This window comes from Hypanus sabinus, chromosome 19 (assembly GCF_030144855.1).
Source record: "Hypanus sabinus isolate sHypSab1 chromosome 19, sHypSab1.hap1, whole genome shotgun sequence".
Classification (NCBI taxonomy): Eukaryota; Metazoa; Chordata; class Chondrichthyes; order Myliobatiformes; family Dasyatidae; genus Hypanus; species Hypanus sabinus.
Window position 1 is genome coordinate 19758376 of NC_082724.1, and position 19671 is coordinate 19778046.

Sequence of the window (19671 nt, forward strand, 5' to 3'; positions counted from 1 at the left end):
TAATATTGTTTAATAGAAGGAAAGGGTCACTAATATTACTTTCACTGTTTTACATATAGACAATCTCACCATATGATGATTTAATTTCGTGGCATTTCAGAGATCATATTTTCACACAAAAATAATTTTTGTATGATAGACACAGAATAGTGGGATGACACTTAAACAGAGTAATATTAAAAGGAGGCTTATCCACATTCCAATCCACATTCAAATCTTTTAATGTTCTGTAGATAGTATAATTGACAGTGCAAGGTAAGTCACTTGCCCTGCCTGAAACAATGGTTCAGCATTTTTGCCTTTTATATCCACTAAATAGTGGGGAAGACTCAATAGTAGCTTCTGTGTCTGCAATTGTGCTTATTACAGATCCTTCCCAGAATATGGTAGAATTCTTTTCCAAGAAAATGCTCCATAGCAGCTGGCAAATCCATCAGTCTCCAAAACCCTTGCACACAACCGAGGCATCTGTAAATCTCTCTTTTGGTCACTACTCCTAACACACCCTTGTGTTTGTTGGCATTTCTGAACAGGAAAGGGTTTTAACAGAAGCATTCCTAAAGGTTTGATCAAGTTTCAACACTTCAGCCACTTGTGATATTGTTTTCAATATACTGTAGAACTATGCATAGAAAAATATAGGGTCCATACAAGTAATACTTTAAAAAATTCAGCTTATAATTTCATTTTAGCTTCAACAGTAAAATAGAAAGATAACCATATAACTTAGTATTTTACAAATACAAAAGGAAATTACAATCAAAAGAATGGATTTCTGGGACTTAAACCTAACAAGGATATTTGCAACTAATATAACCAATATGCAATTGCTTAAGGTTTGCAGAGCTCTGTTTTTGGAATATTCCTTCCAGTTTTCATTCCACATTTTCTAGCCCAAATTCACTGCAAAATTATCACAATTACTCAAAATATCCTTCCTTACCCAATCTTAAAATTTACCCACAATAGGTTTTCATACTTGAATGAACTATTCTGAACAGATGTTAAACAGTAGGTTAGTACCTCTAAACACTAGCCACCTTTGATGATATTTGTGCATCTCTACTTCAAGTCAGATAAGTCAATGAAATCACAGATATGTTTTTTCAAAAAACTCAGTTGTGTTAATGTTTCAGAAATGTCACTTTATATCATCTCTCAACAAATGGAAAAGAGAATGCTTATATAGTGCAGACATGTTCTCAAAAGCAAAAACTAAAGTAACACTTCAGAAAATTTTAAAACATACCGTAGAAACATGCTGGTAGTGTGCTAGTGACTGCGAGTTCATGGAAGGTCCTTGAATTTCACTCTGAGGTGGACTGTAGATCTGCTGTACAGCAGGGGGCACTGGCTCATGAACAGATGAGTAAACTACACTCTGCTGGCTGCTTTGGGAGTCAGAATAAAGTGTTGATCCTTGCCCACTGTCACAAGTGCTATCAGCTTTAAAAGACAAAGTTGACATATAGCAACATTTGTTTCCAAATCTGTACATTTGTTACAATACAAATAGAAAAATAAAAACAGCATATCATTCTGTATCAAAGGCTGACAGACCCTTTGTGGCACAAAGCATTGAAGTAAACATGTCCACTAAGTCAAGAACCCTATCTTAAGAAGATTGCACTTGCAGAAAAGGGACAGGAAAGAACAGCAAGCCAAGGATGCTCAAACCTGCCTATGTTTTCACAATAATTCAAAAGCTGCAGTAGTGGGTAGAAACAATAATCAAATACTGTTGATGTACAGGAGGAAACAAAAGTTTTATCTTTGTAGAACAAGTGAGTTGTCATGCTAACTGGTGGGATAAAATTTTGGTTTAAATAAGTTAAGTGATCAAGTTTGAAAGCACAAGTAATTTCTAATATCACTTAGCTGGCTGCAGGTAGATGTCGACAGTTTTCCCCCAGTATTCCTTATATAAAATGGAGCATTTTTATTTGTAGCTGAAACAGCTAGCAATTCTTGAGCATGTTATAAAAGAGTAAAGTAATAATCAAATGAATTAAGTTGTAGAGCTCACATGCAACTTAAATCCATTTATGAAATTTATTAGACCTTTAGAGCCTTAACTGAACTGCAAGCTTTCATTTTCATATCTGCTCAATATTTTAATGATGTAAGTAAAAATTAATCTTGTAACCAAAAGAGAAATGTGTATTAGCTCTAGTACAGGTGCTATAGTGCTAATGTTGAGTAGCTATATGTTTACTTCGGAAGTTGTGCACAATATTTAATTCAGTATCCTTGAGTGCAAAATGTGCACAATGTTTCATAACTGACATGTTAAAGATTAATACTTTTGGTTTACAGCTTCTTTCCTCACCTAATACATAATAAAAAAGAAATACAGTCATCTCTAATATCCTGATATATTGCTCTACAGGTAACACCAGTGAAATTGAAACAATATTATAGTATTGATGCAAGCAAAATTTCCAAGATTATTAATAAACCATAGGTGGATTAGAGAGAAAGGGAAAAAAAGAGCCTAGTGAAAGAACAAAGAAGCTTTCCTTTGAAAGTACTTCCCAATTCTTTTTAGCCAGCTTCGTGAGAAAGTAATTTTTTTATTTGATGATTGACAGTTCTACTGTAACCCAGTCAACCAGGAAACAGCCAGGCAGGTTCAAAATCAAAGGATGAAAATATAAATATTTTGCAAGGACATGTTAGTTACCGTAAATGTGTAGCTACAATACAGCAGAAAGATGCAGCACTTAACATTTTTTGGTACTAAAGCTACTTGCCACATTGTTCCAATACCACCACCAAACTTGTAATCTTTACCTTAAATGGGACAAAGGTACCAAGTGAACTAAAATGTATCATATGTAGGCTTCTCTTCAAACCACAATACTCTGACATGAAAATATTTTATCACTCCTTCCTTGTTGCCGTGTCTAAAGTCTAGAATTCCCTATCAATTAATAGGGACTTGAGGGGCAGCATTTTTTGTACAGGGTCATGGGATCCTCTGTAGAAAAAGCTGTCAGAGGAAGTGGTAGACCAGGGGGTATAATTACAAATTTCAAAAGACATCAGTACAGATTTAGAGGGATATAGACTAAAAGTAGGCAAATGGAACTAACTCAGAAAGATATCTTTCATTAGCATGGATGAGTTGGGCTGAAGAGCCCCCTGCTTCTGTGTTGTATACTTATGACAATAATGTGGGAATTCCTTCATCAGAAGGACTGAAATACAACGTAAGTAACTTTCATGTATATCATGTCGCAACTGTGTATTTTGAGATCTGCGGAAGGAACATGTAAAGGGAATGCAACCATACTGCTTTGTTGGAAGGTATAAGAGTGGAGAGTTGGGGAATTGAAGATTAATGGCATGAAGTCCTAAACTTACGTGGCTCAGAAGTTTATGCAGTGTACCCACATAATGATCAGAGCAATGTTTGAAGAATTCCTAAATATTTTAACAACGGTATATATGCATTTTTCCAATGAAGCTTGTCTCTACTCAAAAGAGAAACTGGATAGCAGAGCCCAAATTTGCCAATGAAATGGAGTTCAACAGTTAAATAATATCCATAACTTCCTATTTGTTTCAAATATTACTTGCACCAACCAGAAAAAAAAACTGGAAAAAAAAAATCAGCAGACAGAGCCTAATGAAATGTTAAGATCCCCTGCTTGTATATGCAACTTAGTTTCAGAGTTTTATTTCTACAAAAGACTTTTGTATGAAAAAGATTACACTGTCTTAAAAAACACACCATCTAAATGAACACAAACATCTCACAGTTGAAAGAGATCTATTAGTCAAATATCCAAGTTTCACTCTTTGATAATCTTGTTTAGGCATTTAATTAAAGGGAATGCAGAAGGGAGAGAAACATTAATCTTCTCAACTGTTTAAATAACATTTGTGGGCTTAACCAAGGATAAATATCATGCTTAATTATAGAAAATGTACTCAGCTTTTCATTAAGTGTGATTTTCCTAATTATTTTCATCTCAGACAAAAAAAAATACCTTAACTGAATCCATGCTCAAATTTACCATCACATAACCTCACTTACACATCATAGATGTAATACTGTTCAGCAGACTTGGACACACATGTTGGTCAGCTTCAGGTTCTTCCAATTCTGAGGGGATATGTTGACCTTGATGGGGGGTATCAATAACTTGATGAAAACAGTTCTTCTTTTTGTCCCTGTTCTTCTTTTCTCTTTGTGCATTAGCCTCATTTACTTGCTGACTCCTTTCTCTTCTCCACTTAATTAAGGCTACTCTGTCCCGTATTGACTTGGCAACAATCTTAGAATCACATTCTTGAAAGAATCCAGAGTCAATCTGCAACAGAATGTCATGATTGTATTAAATGTTGGAATGTATACAAATTAATTCTCAACTCCAAATTTGATGGGACAATATTCATTTATTTAATTTTTTTAAAAAAAAATCATTGTTCCTACAGATTCCAAACAAATATAAAAAAATACAAGCTGCTAGAGTAACTCAGCAGGTCAGGCAAGGCAACTGGTTATTTCAGTATTATGCGCCAACCGTATCAGGCTGCTCACATTAAATTGAGAATCTTCCCAAAGTATTATTACAGAAATGTGAATCTATTCACTCATTTGTTACCCACAGCAGGTTAATCTTGATGTGTAATTTCCGGCAGATACTTATCATTAAGCACTTAAAATGGTATTTTTAAAATCAAATAGCTGTTCTACAAATTTGTGATAAATTTCCTCTCAAAGGGTAAAAGTAGCGAAGGAAGATAAGATGGGGATCTTTCTAAAATATTTAAAGCATTAAGCGTTTTCTCAACATTATGCAAAGAACCATAGAAAGAGAGCACAAATTTAAACTAATTCCACCAACCTCCTTATGCCCACAGCAGTGCAAGTATAAGCAAGGCTAAGGAAACTTGACATCAAAAGAAGTAATTGGCTTAAAAAAAAAGCACCCTTTACATCATCCATTCGACAAGAGCATCTCCTCTGATTATACAGATTTCCTCCTCCAAGCTCCTTTTAAATAAATGGCAATTTCCCCAGGTCTCCCATACCCCACCACCAGGACCTTTTTGTTTCATGCTCTTATTACTCATGCCAAATTTTGTTTTCCCCCAACCTGAGAGTTCAACAATAGATTATAATGAAGTCCCACCATTCAGCTAAATATAATTTGCTATCAACTTCTTAGACTCAACAAATCAAAATGGCAAATGTGTTATACATCATAGAACCAATTGGGGAACTTGCTACTTTAGACCTGCAATTTGGACTCAATATAATAGTTTAGATTCAGCTTGTGATTAACCACAAACTAGTTTTGAAGTTAAAGACAATTACATCCCATCAGGAGCAAGGGGGCTTCTGTAGATTAGAAAATCAGAAAAAATGGGAAATATTTGAAAGGAATCATTCATATTTCTCACCCAATGTATATTCAATTGAAACATAAAAAACATCCAACAGCAAAGTGGATGCTTTGACAAACTTAGTCATGAACCATTGCCAAGAGTCAAATGAATTTCAACAAAGATGAATAGATAACCAAATCAGACAACAGAACAGACAAAACTGACAAAGAAAAACACATAATAGTGGGGAACAAACAGTCCAATGATGGGAATACAGTTATTGGTTTAGATATTGCTCACCCAGAATTGATATTAAGTACCTTCTCATCCCAACACTTTCACTTAGATACAAGGTTAATCAGCATCAGAAGATAATTATTCTCACCCATACTACATTGACACAGGTGATGAGATATATTGCAAAACAGAAGCAACATTGCAAAATAATCCAAATATTGATAAATACTTTTGGATATTAATGTGTTGTACCATCATACAAATTAAAATTAGGTTTCCAATTTCTAAGACAACTTTGTTTTGTGATAAAATGATACTCACCATTTCTTGTGCAACATCGTCAGGATTTTCTTTATTCAAGTCAAAACTAAACTCAATTGCACCATTATCTTTGGGCTTGCCTTTCAGCTTCTTAGGATCATCAACCCAGAGTCTCATTGCAATTGAATTTTTTGTACCATCATCTTCTTCAGCAAGTTCAACCCTTACCCCAGTGTCCTCCGCAAAAAAGGCATGATTTAAAAGATCTTTTATAGAATATCTGGAAAACAATTCCATACTCAATTATTCAATATAGGTAAATTTCTGTGCTGGGCACAATCTGACATCTTGGCCTAAATTCCAGCTACAGATGCATCAGTTTTGGGAATATTTACCCATATCAACCTCATTTTATTCAATCATTGGCATGGACCAGCAGATTTGGGCAATAATTTAGAACACAACATTTTAAATTCTACTTAAGATATGCTTATACTGAAGAACATCAGTTTGACATACACAGCTAGAAACAGACCTATCCAAAAAAACAACCGTTTAACAGCCAGTTTATCACGTGTTTAACAACCAAATGAGGAACGCCTTTGATTATTTTAGTATACTATAGGTATTCTCTCTAAGTTTAGAAAGCAACATTTTAAAGCTTTTAAGCTATCAGTGTCATTTATATCCAAAAGAACTAGCTTAATCCTTCAAGGCCTACATTTTGCATAAATGTGAGTGGCCAATGATAATCATTTACTCTGTAGATGTACTGTAGGTAGCCTTGTGGGTTTCCACTACAAGTTAAATCAAAATCGGAAATTATCTACATTGAACTTGCATTTTGGGAAGTCAGACTGAAGTTCAAGTATATTTATTATCAAAGTACAAATATATCACTATACACTTTCCTGAGATTCATTTTCTTGCAGACATTCATGACAGGCCAGAGAAATACAATAGAATCAATGAAAAACCATACTAAGACCAACTAAGGTTGGTGGTGTTGTAGACAGTGTAGAGGATTGTCCAAGATTGCAGAGAGACATTGATAGGATGCAGAAGTGGGCTGAGCAGTGGCAGATGGAGTTCAACCCAGAGAAGTGTGAGGTGGTACACTTTGGAAGGACAAACTCCAAGGCAGAGTACAAAGTAAATGGCAGGATACTTGGTAGTGTGGAGGAGCAGAGGGATCTGGGGGTACATGTCCACAGATCCCTGGAAGTTGCCTCACAGTAGATAGGGTAGTTAAGAAAGCTTATGGGGTTGTAGCTTTCATAAGTTGAGGGATAGAGTTTAAGAGTCGCGATGTAATGATGCAGTTCTATAAAACTCTGGTTAGGCCACACTTGGGAGTACAGTGTCCAGTTCTGGTTGCCTCACTATAGGAAGGATGTGGAAGTATTGGAAAGGATACAGAGGAGATTTACCAGGATGCTGCCTGGTTTAGAGAGTATGGATTATAATCAGAGACTAAGGGAGCTAGGGCTTTACTCTCTGGAGAGAAGGAGGATGAGAGGAGACATGATAGAGGTATACAAGATATTAAGAGGAATAGATAGAGTGGACAGCCAGTGCTTCTTCCCCAGGGCACCACTGCTCAGTACAAGAGGACATGGCTTTAAGTTAAGGGGAGGGAAGTTCAAGGGGGATATTAGAGGAAGGTTTTTCACTCAGAGAGTGATTGGTGCGTGGAATGCACTGCCTGAGTCAGTGGTGGAGGCAGACACACTGGTGAGGTTTAAGAGACTACTAGACAGGTATACGGAAGAATCTAAGGTGGGGGGTATGTATGTGAATCTAAGTATGTGAGGCAGGGTTTGAGGGTCAGCACAACATTGTGGGCCGAAGGGCCTGTGATGTGCTGTATTGTTCTAAGTTCTGGTCAGCACACTAATGGAAGGATACGTTTGTGCTGGTTGAGTGCAAAAGCATGTTAGTAGATGTTAGAACATGGAACAGTACTACACAGTGCAGGCCTTTTGGCCCACAATACTGTGCTGATCAACATAAACCTACTCTAGAATCAATCTAACCAAACCCTCCCTACGGAGCCTATACCTGTAATCCTTCATTTTCCTTACATCAATTTGCTTGTCTAAGTCTTTTGAACATCCCCAATGTTTCAGCTTCTATCACCATCCCCAGCAATGTGTTTCAGGCACTAACTCTCTTTGAAAAAAAACGACCTCGAATATCTCCGAATAAAATTCATCTGAAGGAGGACGAGAGGTGACCTGATAGAGGTGTATAAGATAATGAGAGGCATTGATCATGTGGCTAGTCAGAGGCTTTTTCCCCAGGGCTGAAATGGTTGCCACAAGAGGACACAGGTTTAAGGTGCTGGGGAGTAGGTATAGAGGAGATGTCTGGGGTAAGTGTTTTCCTCAGAGTGGTGAATGCGTGGGATGGGCTGCCAGCAACGGTGGTGGAGGCGGATACGATTGGGTCTTTTAAGAGGCTTTTAGATAAGTACATGCAGCTTAGTAAAATAGAGGGCTATAGGTAAGCCTAGTAATTTCTAAGGTCGGGACATGTTCGGCACAACTTTGTGGGCCAAAGGGCCTGTATTGTGCAGTAGGTTTGCTATGTTTAAGACTGACAAACAACCAATATGCAAAAGACAAACAATGCACATACAAAACAAAAATAATAAGTCAACAAATAAGTGAGGACATGAGGTGTAGAGTCCTTGAAAGTGAATGCACAGCTTGGGCTAGGCAGGGCTTATACCATGTTGAATAAGTTGTTGTTGAACAAAGGGATCTTGGAATACAAGTACTTAGCTCACTGAAAGCAGCACCACAGTTAGACAAGGTGGTGAAGAAAGTACTTGGTATGCTAGCATTCATCAGTCAGGGTGCTGAGTATAGTATTTGGGACATTATGTTGCAGTTGTACAAGACATTGGTGACACTGCCTTGGTCACCCATCATATGAAAAACATCATTAAATTGGAAAGAGTGTAGAGACTATGAATGCAAGAGATTCTGCAGAGGCTGGAAATCCAGCGCAACACACAAAATGCTGGAGGAACTCAACAGATTAAGCAGCATCTATGGAAATAAATAAACAATCGATGTTTCATGCAATAACCCATCAACAGGTATGGCACGAGAATAAACCACTTAACTAAACTTAATACATATACAAATAACTAAACAATTAACAAATGACTATAATGAAATCTGAATTTGTCAAACCAGGTTTTTTTAAAAAATACATACAAACGATTAGTCCTAAAAATCCATTTCTATCTGGAATACAATATAGTGTTCTTTAATAACAAAAAGAAAATAAGTACACTTTGTAAGCTAAATCAAGGACTTGCTGATAACCAGCTGAAGAACATTTATTGCAAAGGACTCAATAATCAATTATCATTTCTAGGAAACAATACACTCTTGTCCTGATTTTTGTTACAAACCTTTCTTCTTTATTTTGGCAGATGCATTCTCCAATGATCTCTTTTATTTCTGGGTCTGTAACTTTGCCAAAACTCGCTGGTTTTACTCCCTAAAAATTTAGAACACAAAGTTGAACCAACTTAGAGACTTTAATTGTACGGGCTTGCGGAAATGATATTTAAAGCTTTTAAGATTACTACCCAAGATTAGCACAAATTTCAAAAAGCAGACATTCAAAACTGTGGATCCCTTATAATTTTCTGGATTTCCAAATTGCATTCAAGTCCTTTTTAATATCATTAACAATTCACTGAAGTTTTTCTAAAATGCATTTATTTTTATGTATTGATCTTATAAACTACATGAAACTTCAGAAGGACGTTTTGTTAATTGTAAGTGTTGAATAAACATCTACTGCAGAATCTGTTTCACCCATGTGCACTACATTGTTTTCTTGGAAAATGTAACAGCTACAAAAGTCCTGGAGCCCTTTGCTACCTTGTGGCACCCTTTGACTACGTTGCTCAATAGGAACGTGTCTCAGGGATGATCCTGCTTTTGTTTGCCTTTGAAGAAGAGTACCAAAGACTCATGGCTTTGCACGTTGTTAAAAATGGACAAGTCTTGAGAGTGACCTAGGTTCTTACACAAGGGGATGTGATTGGTCTTTCAAAATCCACCATATCTTAGTTTACTTGGTGGTACACCAAGTATGTTGAAAGGACACATTATGTTCATTTAATTAACACTTAAGATTTGATGTTAAAACAAGCTTTCAGATCAATTTTTATTTTGGGGGGTTTTATTGATACCAATTCTTCATCTCTTGATCTAATTTCAATTCATGATTTTTTTTGTTTGAAAGATAGTTCCTGGAATGTAATATCTTTGTAAATTAAGAGTTGCTTCTATTGAAATTAATATACTCACTGTCAAACTAAATTCATTGCAATAAACAAGCTTCCTTTTTTTAAAAATTTGCTTCAGTTCCTATGGAAATGCTGTTCCCCCTCAACAAGAACAACAACTCACAAATTTGCATGCTTTCTGAAACAGTCAAACTAACTATGGCTAGCCTTGAACGTATCAGTACCAAGACATATCATGTCCCTTAAGTTTCTCAAAGTCCTGCCACTAAAGTTTTTTCCCTGGGTCATTAAACACATGGGCATATGCTGTTGATTCTCACCAAACCTCTTTGGGTTGAATGTTAACCCTTGAACTATATCATATGATATACATAAACAATATGCTGTTCATGCTGCTGATGAATGACTGTACTGTTAGATCCAGCTCAAACGAAATCATCACGTTCACTGATGATACAACAGCAATTGACATCATCAACAATAAGGATGAGGTGGTGTACAAATAGGAGGTAAAGTGGCTTGTAGTATGGTCTGAGCACAATTTGAGTCTCAATGAGAATAAAGCTAATTGTGTACTTTAGGAAGGTGCAGGCTGACCATTCCTCACTGCACATTAATGGCTCCTCCGTTAAGAGCACCAAATTGCTGGGAATGGGCATAAATGTGCATAATGGATAATTTCATCTAATCCCTCAACAACACCGCTTTAGTCAAGAAAGCACTTCAGCATCTCCACCTCTTGAAAAGGATCATCCAAGGTATTTATCAGGAGTGCTGTATGGAATGCTCTTAACATTGTCACAAATCCTTCCCATCGATCCCACAATCTCTTCGACTTCCTACCATCAGGCAGGTACCGTGTATTAAATCAAGGACATTTAGGAAAGGAAACAGCTTCTGCCCTAGTCTTTAAGACTTCTGAACTTCCTGCCACCACTCAGGTGTCATAACTTACAAAGCACCAGGAAAGTTAACATGAAGAAATCTGCAGATGCTGGAAATTCAAGGAATATACACAAAATGCTGGTGGAACGCAGCAGGCCAGGCAGCATCTACAGGAAGAAGTACAGTCGAAGTTTCGGGCCGAGACCCTTCGTCAGGACTAACTGAAAGGAAAGATAGTAACAAATTTGAAAGTAGTGGGGGGAGATGCGAAATGATAGGAGAAGACAGGAGGGGGCAGGATGAAGGTAAGAGCTGGAAAGTTGATTGGCAAAAGGGATACACAGCTGGAGAAGGAAGAGGATCATGGGATGGGAGGCCTAAGGAGAAAGAAAAGGGGAGGGGAGCACCAGAGGGAGATGGAGAGCAGGCAAGGGGTGATTGTGAGAAGGGCAGAGGGAGAAAAAAGAGAGAAAAGAAAAAGGGGGGATAATAAATAAATAAGGGATGGGGTAAGAAGGGGAGGGGGCATTAACGGAAGTTTGAGAAATCAATGTTCACACCATCAGGTTGGAGGCTACCCAGATGGAATATAAGGTGTTGTTCCTCCAACCTGAGTGTGGCTTCATCTTGACAGTAGAGGCGGCCATGGATAGACATAACAGAATGGGAATGGGACGTGGAATTAATATGTTATACTGTTTACTTTTTAACATGTGTTGTAAATGCACCATATGCAAAATGTCAATCTTCTGGAATATGTTTTATTATTTGTTAACTTACTTGTGGCAATATTACTTTGTATGTTGTGTACGAGTTACATGTACCATGTTGTGCACCTTGGAATGGAGGAACACCATTTCATTTACCAGGAAACATGTATACAGCAGGGTGACAAACTTGAATTTGTACTTAGCATTAACATTCAGACAATATATTCAATTTTGTCAAAAGGCTGCAGTTTGCTTCAATGGGTACTTATATCAATGGTCTATGTAAACAGTAGTCTACTTCCACATAGCTGTCATTCTGGTCACAGCTACACCCAAAAGTTCAAATGCCATTAATTGGTCACCTCCCTATCCTCCAACATCAAGGACTGTTCGTCATTGCAAATACAAACTTTGCAAAACTAGGGCACGTATCTAACAAGTCAACTACATCACAGCAACAACTCTTAGATCAGAAGTTTGTAACTCCAGAGATAGATGCATCAATAGTGCTGTTGGTCTACATCTCAAGATAAAAGTTCTTGCATACTTAGAAGCAAGCTGGAAAAACTAAGTTCAAATACCAATTGCTGTTCCTTTCAGAAAGTAACTCCTGACATTCAACTTGGTTGCATATAAAATGCAGATTTGTAGAAAAACAGATGATATTTGCCTCTATACTTCCCTCAAAATTATTTTGCTTTCCCCATTTCTCCCCTGATAAGTATCATACACATGTTGTTTTTTCATATTCCCTTATCTTCCTTGTCACCTCAGGAGCTTTGCCCCAAAAGAAAATGGGAACCAAAGCATGGATTGGAAACATCATATCCAAAAATTTCACCCACTGTTTCTGTTTCCATGTTGTACCTGTAGAAAACTCATGGGAGACCATGACAGAAGTAGAGTCTAATTCTAATCACCTAATTTTAGTAGAGTTCTAGGGAGAATGCAGAAATGTTTACTTAGAATGGTTCCATATATTAGGAATTTCGCCTATAAGATTGCACTGGAGAAAATAATATTGCTTTCCTTGTACGTGAGGATCCCAAAAGGATGATACAAGTGTAATTTGTTTAGATTGTGAAGCTGTATCATTTAGAAGAGACTCAATGAACAGGGATCATAGATTTAAACAAGGACATGGAAGAAGGAAGAGGAAAAAATAACTGCAGAAATTATGTTTTGAAATTCTAGTAGAAACAAAATCAATATCTTCAAAAAGGAATATGATAGAAACAAACGAGAAAATTTGTAGTTATGGGTCACAAGAGTGAATAAATTTCTCTGCCAAGGGCACATATTTGATGGGCCATTCTGTCTCTAGTCACTTCACAACAATATGATGATTTATGAATAATATATAAAAGAAAAAGCTCTTTTGAATTTGTATAGAACAATGATTAATGCTTTGCATTAAATGTTAGTATTTTGGTTTCCATTGAACACCTCAGTTTAAGGTATTAAGAAGTGCATAAAAGAGATGAACTGGATTACTTCTAAGGAAGATTTTCAATTATAGAGATTTAGGCTGCCCTCCTCAGCAAAGAAAATATTTAATATTCCCCCCCCCCCCCAAAGATAAGAATGTTTTGGTAGACTGATAAAGAAATAGCTTTAATAATTATGAACCCTGACTTAAAATAAAGAACAAGAGAATTAAATGTAACATGAGGATGCTCCATCCTCCTTCACTCCCCACAGCAAAGAAAAATATTTTATATAAGAGTACAATTTTTGAAAGCTAGTGAAAGAAGATTCAATAGAAAATTAGTCATTCAAACTGGAAATGAGCTTAGAGCATGAATCAGCATGTGGAATTATGATATCATAGCCATTTGTGACACTCGGTTAAAGGAGGGACAGGACTGGAAGCTCAATGATAGGGTTCTATTGTTTTAGACACGATAGAGGGGAATGTATTGAAGAGCATTACCTGTCAGGGAAAATGTTACAGCACAGCTCAGACAGGGCAGACAGTGGTGGTGGCAGTGGGGAGGGGTGTGGGTGGGCTCGTCAACTAAGGCTAAATGTGTGGAACTATTACATAAGAAAGGGATGACCACATTAATAGGCTTATATTTATAGACAACTCAAAAATCAACTGGAATTAGCAGAGCAAATTTATAAAGAGATAGCAGAAAGTTGCAAGAAAAATAAGGTTGTGATAGTAGGTGATTTTAACTTTCCATATATTGACTGGAACTCTCATACTGTAAAAAGAGTGGATAGGATAGTTTGTCAAATGTGCTCAGCAAAGTTTTGTTCAGTAGAATTCCCAACTAGACACCATAATACTGAGCCTCCTACTAGGGAATGAGACAGTACAGGTGATAGAAGTGTTTATAATAGGGGAACACTGAATCTAGTGATTATAATTCCATTAGTTTCAAGTTGATTATGGAGAAGAATAGTACTGGATCTCAGGTTGACATTGTAAATTGAAGTGAGGCCAACTCTGATGGCATCAGAAAGGATCTGGAAGGTGTGGACTGAGAAAGGTTGTTTGCTGGCAAAGGTATGCTTGTTAAGTGGGAGGCTTTCAAAAGTGAAATATTGAGAGAGCAAAGTTTGTGTGGTCCTGTGAGAATAAAAGGCAAGGTGAACAGATTTAGGGAGCCTTGGACTTTGAGGAATATTGGAGCCCTTGTTAAGAAAAAGGTAGCTTACCAAGCATAGGCAGGAAGAAGCAAATGAGGTACTTGAGGATAAGAAAAGCAAGGGAATATTTGAAAAAAATCAGGAGGGCTAAAAGGTGGCGCGAGGTTGTTCTGCAGACAAGGTAAAGGAGAACTCCAACAGATACATGAAGACAAAGGACAAAAGACAAAGAGACAAAATTGGTCCACTTGAAGATCAGTGTGGTCACCTACATATGGAACTGAATAGAGATGAGGGAGATGTTAAGTAGATTTTTGCATCTGTATTTACTCAGGACAAAGTCTATAGAACCAAGGCAAAACAGTAGTGAGGTCATGGACTGTATCCAGATTACGAAGACGAAATGACTGACGTCTTGAGGCAAATTAGAATGGATAAATTCCAAGGGCTTGACAAGATATTCCCTCAGACATTGTAGAAGGCTAGTGCAGAAATTGTTGTGGCCCTGGTAGAGAAATTTACAGTATAAATTCCTTAACTATGACTGAGATGCTGGAGGACTAGAGGGCAGCTAATATTGTTCTATTGTTCAAGAAAGAATCCACAAATAAGCTAGAAAATTGTAGGCCAGTGAGCCTAACTTAGTAGTGGTTATTGGAAGGCATTCTAATATTCTGCACTAGACTTCTACAAGGTCTGAGGGGATACCTTGTTAGGCCCTGGGGATTTAAAAACCGTAATAAGTAGGTGTAAGTATTTGGATAGACAAGGTCTAATTAGTGGCAGTCAAAATGGCTTTGTATGTGATAGGTTATGTCTAACTAATCTTATAGAGACTTTCTCGAGGTTACCAAGAAAGTTGAAGACAACAGTGGACATAATCTACAATGTAGTTCAATATGTACTTTGGCAAGGCCTATGACAAAGTCCCACATGAGAGCCTGTTCTAGAAAGTTCAATGATTTGGAATTCTGGACAAAGCAGAAAATTGGATTCAACATTGGCTTAGATGGAGAAACCTGAGAATGATAGTAGATGGTTGCCTCTCTGTGACAAAAGGCCTATGACTAGAGGTGTGCCACAGGGATCAGAGCTGGGTCTGTTGCTTGTCATCTATATTAATGATTTGGATGATAATGCAATAAACTGGATAAGCAAATTTACAGATGATACCAAGATTGGGGGCATAGTGGACTGCAAGGAAAGCTCTGGGAAAATGGTAGATGGAATTTAATAATGAGGTGGTGTACTTTTGTAGGACTTACACAGTGAATGATAGGGCACTGAGAAGTGTGGCAGAACAGAGTGATCTAGGAACAGTGGTGTCACAGGTACATAAGGATATAAAGAGAACTTTTGGCACATTGGCCTTCATAAATCAGAATATTAAGTACAGGAGTTGGGATATTATGTTGAAGTTGTTTAAGATATTGGTCAAACCTAACTTGGGAGTATTATTTGCAGTTTGGTCACTTACCTACAGGACAAATATTAATAAGATTGAAAGAGTACAGAGAAAATTTAAAAGGATGTTGCCAGAACTTAAGGACCCAAGTCATAGGGAACGGCTGAATAGGTTAGGACTTTAGTCCTTGGAGCATAGGGGAATGAGAGGAAATTTAATCAAGGTATACAAAATCATGGAGAGAGTATGTATTGATAGGGTAAATGCAAGCAGACTTTTTCCACTGAGGTTGGGGTGAGACTAGAACTAGAGTTCACAGGTTAAAACAATCCTCCACCATCACCCTTTCTCCAAATTTGGATCCAGTTTGCCAAATTTCACTGAACCTCTTAAGCTGTAACATATTGGACCAGTTTTCCCTAGAGAATCTTACCAAAGTCCAAGTAAACTACATCTCCTGCTCTGACATCGTCAATACCCTTGGATACCTCATCTAAAATTCAATCAAACTGACCAAGTAAGATCTGCCTTTAAAGAAATGTTGGCCAATACTGATTAGACTCTCTTGTTCCAAATGATTACTAATCCTACTCTTCAGCATTTTCTCCAATAATAACCCTACTACTGGTTAGGCTCACAGGTATACAAACTGCCAAGCATTTTCACCTGCTCTCCAGTCAACAGGAACCTCTTGTGGACAGTGAGAATTTAACAATCTCAGTTAAATCCCCAGCATTCTCTTCCCTTACCTCCCACAGCAGTCTGAGATAGATCCTATAAGTACCAACTCTTTTTTTGATTGAGACTTATACCAGACTTTCAAGATTACCTTCTCTAAATTTTCCAACTACAAATTCAATTTCTTTAATAAATACTGATAAAAAGTATTAGAAATGTTCCCGTGCTTGCTGATTTCATACACAGCGTAGCTGTGGCAAATGGACCTTATCTTTCTATGGTTATTCTTTTGTCCTTAGTATACTTACAAATGTTTTCAGTTTAACCTTGATTCTTTCTTCTAGTGATATTTTATTGTCCTTCTCTGCCTTCCTATTTTCCTTTTTAAGCACCTCCCTACACAACACTCCTGATGGCCTTGATTGTCTTTTAGATCCTTATGTTTCCTTTTTACCGTTTATCCAACCTCCAATAACCTATAACATTCAAGGTTCTCTGACCTTGTCACCCTTGGTTTTTATCCCAAGAGAAAGTATTGCTATTTTCCCTTTAAATGCTTCCCACTGTATACACCTAGACTTGGAGGTAAATGCACTCAGTCAACCTTAGCCCTCCTGTCTAATGAAACTTGCCTTCCTCAATTTAACAAATTTATGGTCCATCCTTAGCTTTATTAATAACTACTTTGAGATGTTATGTTATGGTCACTATTCCCAAAGAGAACCCCCACTTACACTCCCATCACAAGGTGAGACTCATTCTGTGAGATCCAGTGGTGCTCCTTCATTGTTGGTCTATCTCCATCCTGTGTCAAAAGGCTTACTTGAACACATTTTAAAATGTCCATCACTTCATAGCCTTTTACATTCAGGCAGTGCAAAAACTGTCCATATGATTTTAAATCAGTTCTGCACAATATATAAAACATTAGATATAATTGATCTAGAACATCCTTCCAAAACTTCAGACTTTTCCCTTGAGTTAATAACAAAACTGCAGTTTTAATATTAAGAAAATTCAAGAATCAGTTATGATCAGGTTTATTTTTGCACTCCTGATAGAACACCTTTTGAATAACTTAAATCAGATTTGCTCAACTGTGATTCACACACATATCCAGAATTAAGATTTTAAACACTAATTAAGTCTTCTGCTTCATAACAATGTCTTTCTCAAAAAGGAGAGGAAAAAAAAAGAAAAAATACATAAAGCAGACATCTAACTCAAGGGAAACTTTAAAATTCAATAATCCTCTTTGCTTTAATGTGCCTTTATTTGAAATTAGTTGATTTAAACTGTGCAATGCCATGGTGAGAAAATCAAGATTTTGATTTAAAATATTTGTGAAATATACTCTTCCAAAAATGAATTGAATTCTCACTGACCAACACAAACATTAGATATAAATCCTGACTTCTTAAACACACTTATCATTTGTTTACATTATATTAATTAGTTACACCAATTTAGTGCAAGAAGGTTGTCAAAAATATTGCACAACTATATTAATTTCTTATTTTTTAAAATGCTCAAAAATGTAGCACAGTGGTCTTTTTGAATTTGGATGTATTCATTGCTATAGGCATTGTAAATTTGACTTGATAATGATCAGTGAATAATACCCTGATATCACAAGAATAACAATGTTTTGCATTTAAACTGGCATGAACAGCAGATGCTGCCCAACAGAGTGGGAGGGGATCCAGGAAAATCAGAAAATATTTCTGCATTTTGTTGCAATGATTTTGAAATTATAATTGAAGCATAAAATAAATGAAATGAAATATCTAATTCCCAAATTAATTGGATCTCAACCATTAAACTGTATATAGAACAAATGAATTCTGCATAAATATGCAAATACTTCCCAATATGTAATTGAAAATTTATGAGACAGAATTCCACAATATGTACTCTAGATGGAATATACAATTTTTTTCATCCAGACAAAATAATACTCAGTGATTAAATTGTCATTCGCTAAATAGAAAAAGCTGTTAAATGATAACTTAGATAAATTTTAAGCTGATGTCATAATATTAAGAATTAGTTTTATTTGTATTATTTCTTCCACACAAAATGAATTGGTTACAAATGATAAACAATATTTTACACATCCCAGCCAAGTAACCTGAAACATTTGCCTCCAATAACATCACAGAATTAAATGGACTCAGAAATCTACAGCATTCATTATTAGGAATTATTCCGAGCAAAGACTTTTATAGTATAAAATTAATACCAAACATGAATCCTAGCATGACTAATTCAAACCCAAATACTTAAGTCCCCAGCCAGCACCATAAATATTAGTTTCAGACATGCTATTGACTTAGTGGATGATAAACCACCAGATGCTGAACAAAATTAGTGGACACACTAAATATTTTGTCCATGCTGTCCTGGACAAAATATTGAATCGGTTGGGCCTTCACAACAAACACCAGAATGCATTTCTAAAACTCCAAACATACATCCAGCACATATGGTCAGATACTGATCAGAATGGATTGAGTAGCCAGGCCTTATGTCTGATCTCTATTATACATGACGAGAACACTCTGGCAGAATTTTGTTTTGCTCCATTAATCCAAAGATGCTACAAAAACACCATTGAAAAAGTAATAAAATATGTTGTTTAAAATATTTTTTTTTCTATTTTTATCCCACTTTGATAACTTCCAATGGATTCAGTCTGAAATCAAGTATTTCCTGATCTGGGAAAAAAAAAATCAAAAACAGCAGATGCTTAAGATTTGAAATAAATACAGAAAATGCCAGTAGGATTCAGATCAGCCAACCTGACCTTACTTCCTTAAAAATAATTAAATAAAATCAGTGCAAATTGCTTGGAAATGAACTGCAATCAAAATTCCTGCCTGTTTGTAAATCTAAGCTGCTTATTTTAATATAAGTAGAACTTTTGTCTGTCAGTGCAAATGAACTAGATTACAGGCAGTCCCCAGGTTACGTATGAGTTCCGTTCCCGAGTCCGTCTTTAAGTCGGATTTGTACGTAAGTCGGAACAAGTACATCTGGTATTATTTAGCATCAGTTCATCGAATGTTTGTCTTAGTATATAGTATATATTTTACCTTTCTATGCATATAAAACACTTAAGAAATGTATGTATTCCAATAATTAAAACGCTATGTTGCTTAGTAATAATTGTAGCTTTCATCGGGGCAGGGTGTTTCACATGCTCCATTATTCTCACTTTATCTGTTATCCTTTAAAATTATTCTAATCGTTGACTGACTGTAGCCTAACGCTTTTCCAAT

The 19671-nt window shown here is 36.4% G+C and overlaps 1 protein-coding gene across 1 annotated transcript in view; it reads right to left on the bottom strand.

Moving 5' to 3' along the window:
- wnk2 (WNK lysine deficient protein kinase 2) overlaps nt 1-19671 on the bottom strand; it is a 174251-nt gene that overhangs the window by 90476 nt on the left and 64104 nt on the right. The window contains exons 5-8 of the mRNA XM_059944123.1: nt 9266-9354; nt 5899-6118; nt 4043-4319; nt 1250-1446 (exon numbers count right to left, since the gene is read on the bottom strand). Of these exons, the coding sequence (XP_059800106.1) occupies nt 1250-1446; nt 4043-4319; nt 5899-6118; nt 9266-9354 (783 nt within the window). The remainder of the gene's footprint in view (nt 1-1249; nt 1447-4042; nt 4320-5898; nt 6119-9265; nt 9355-19671) is intronic.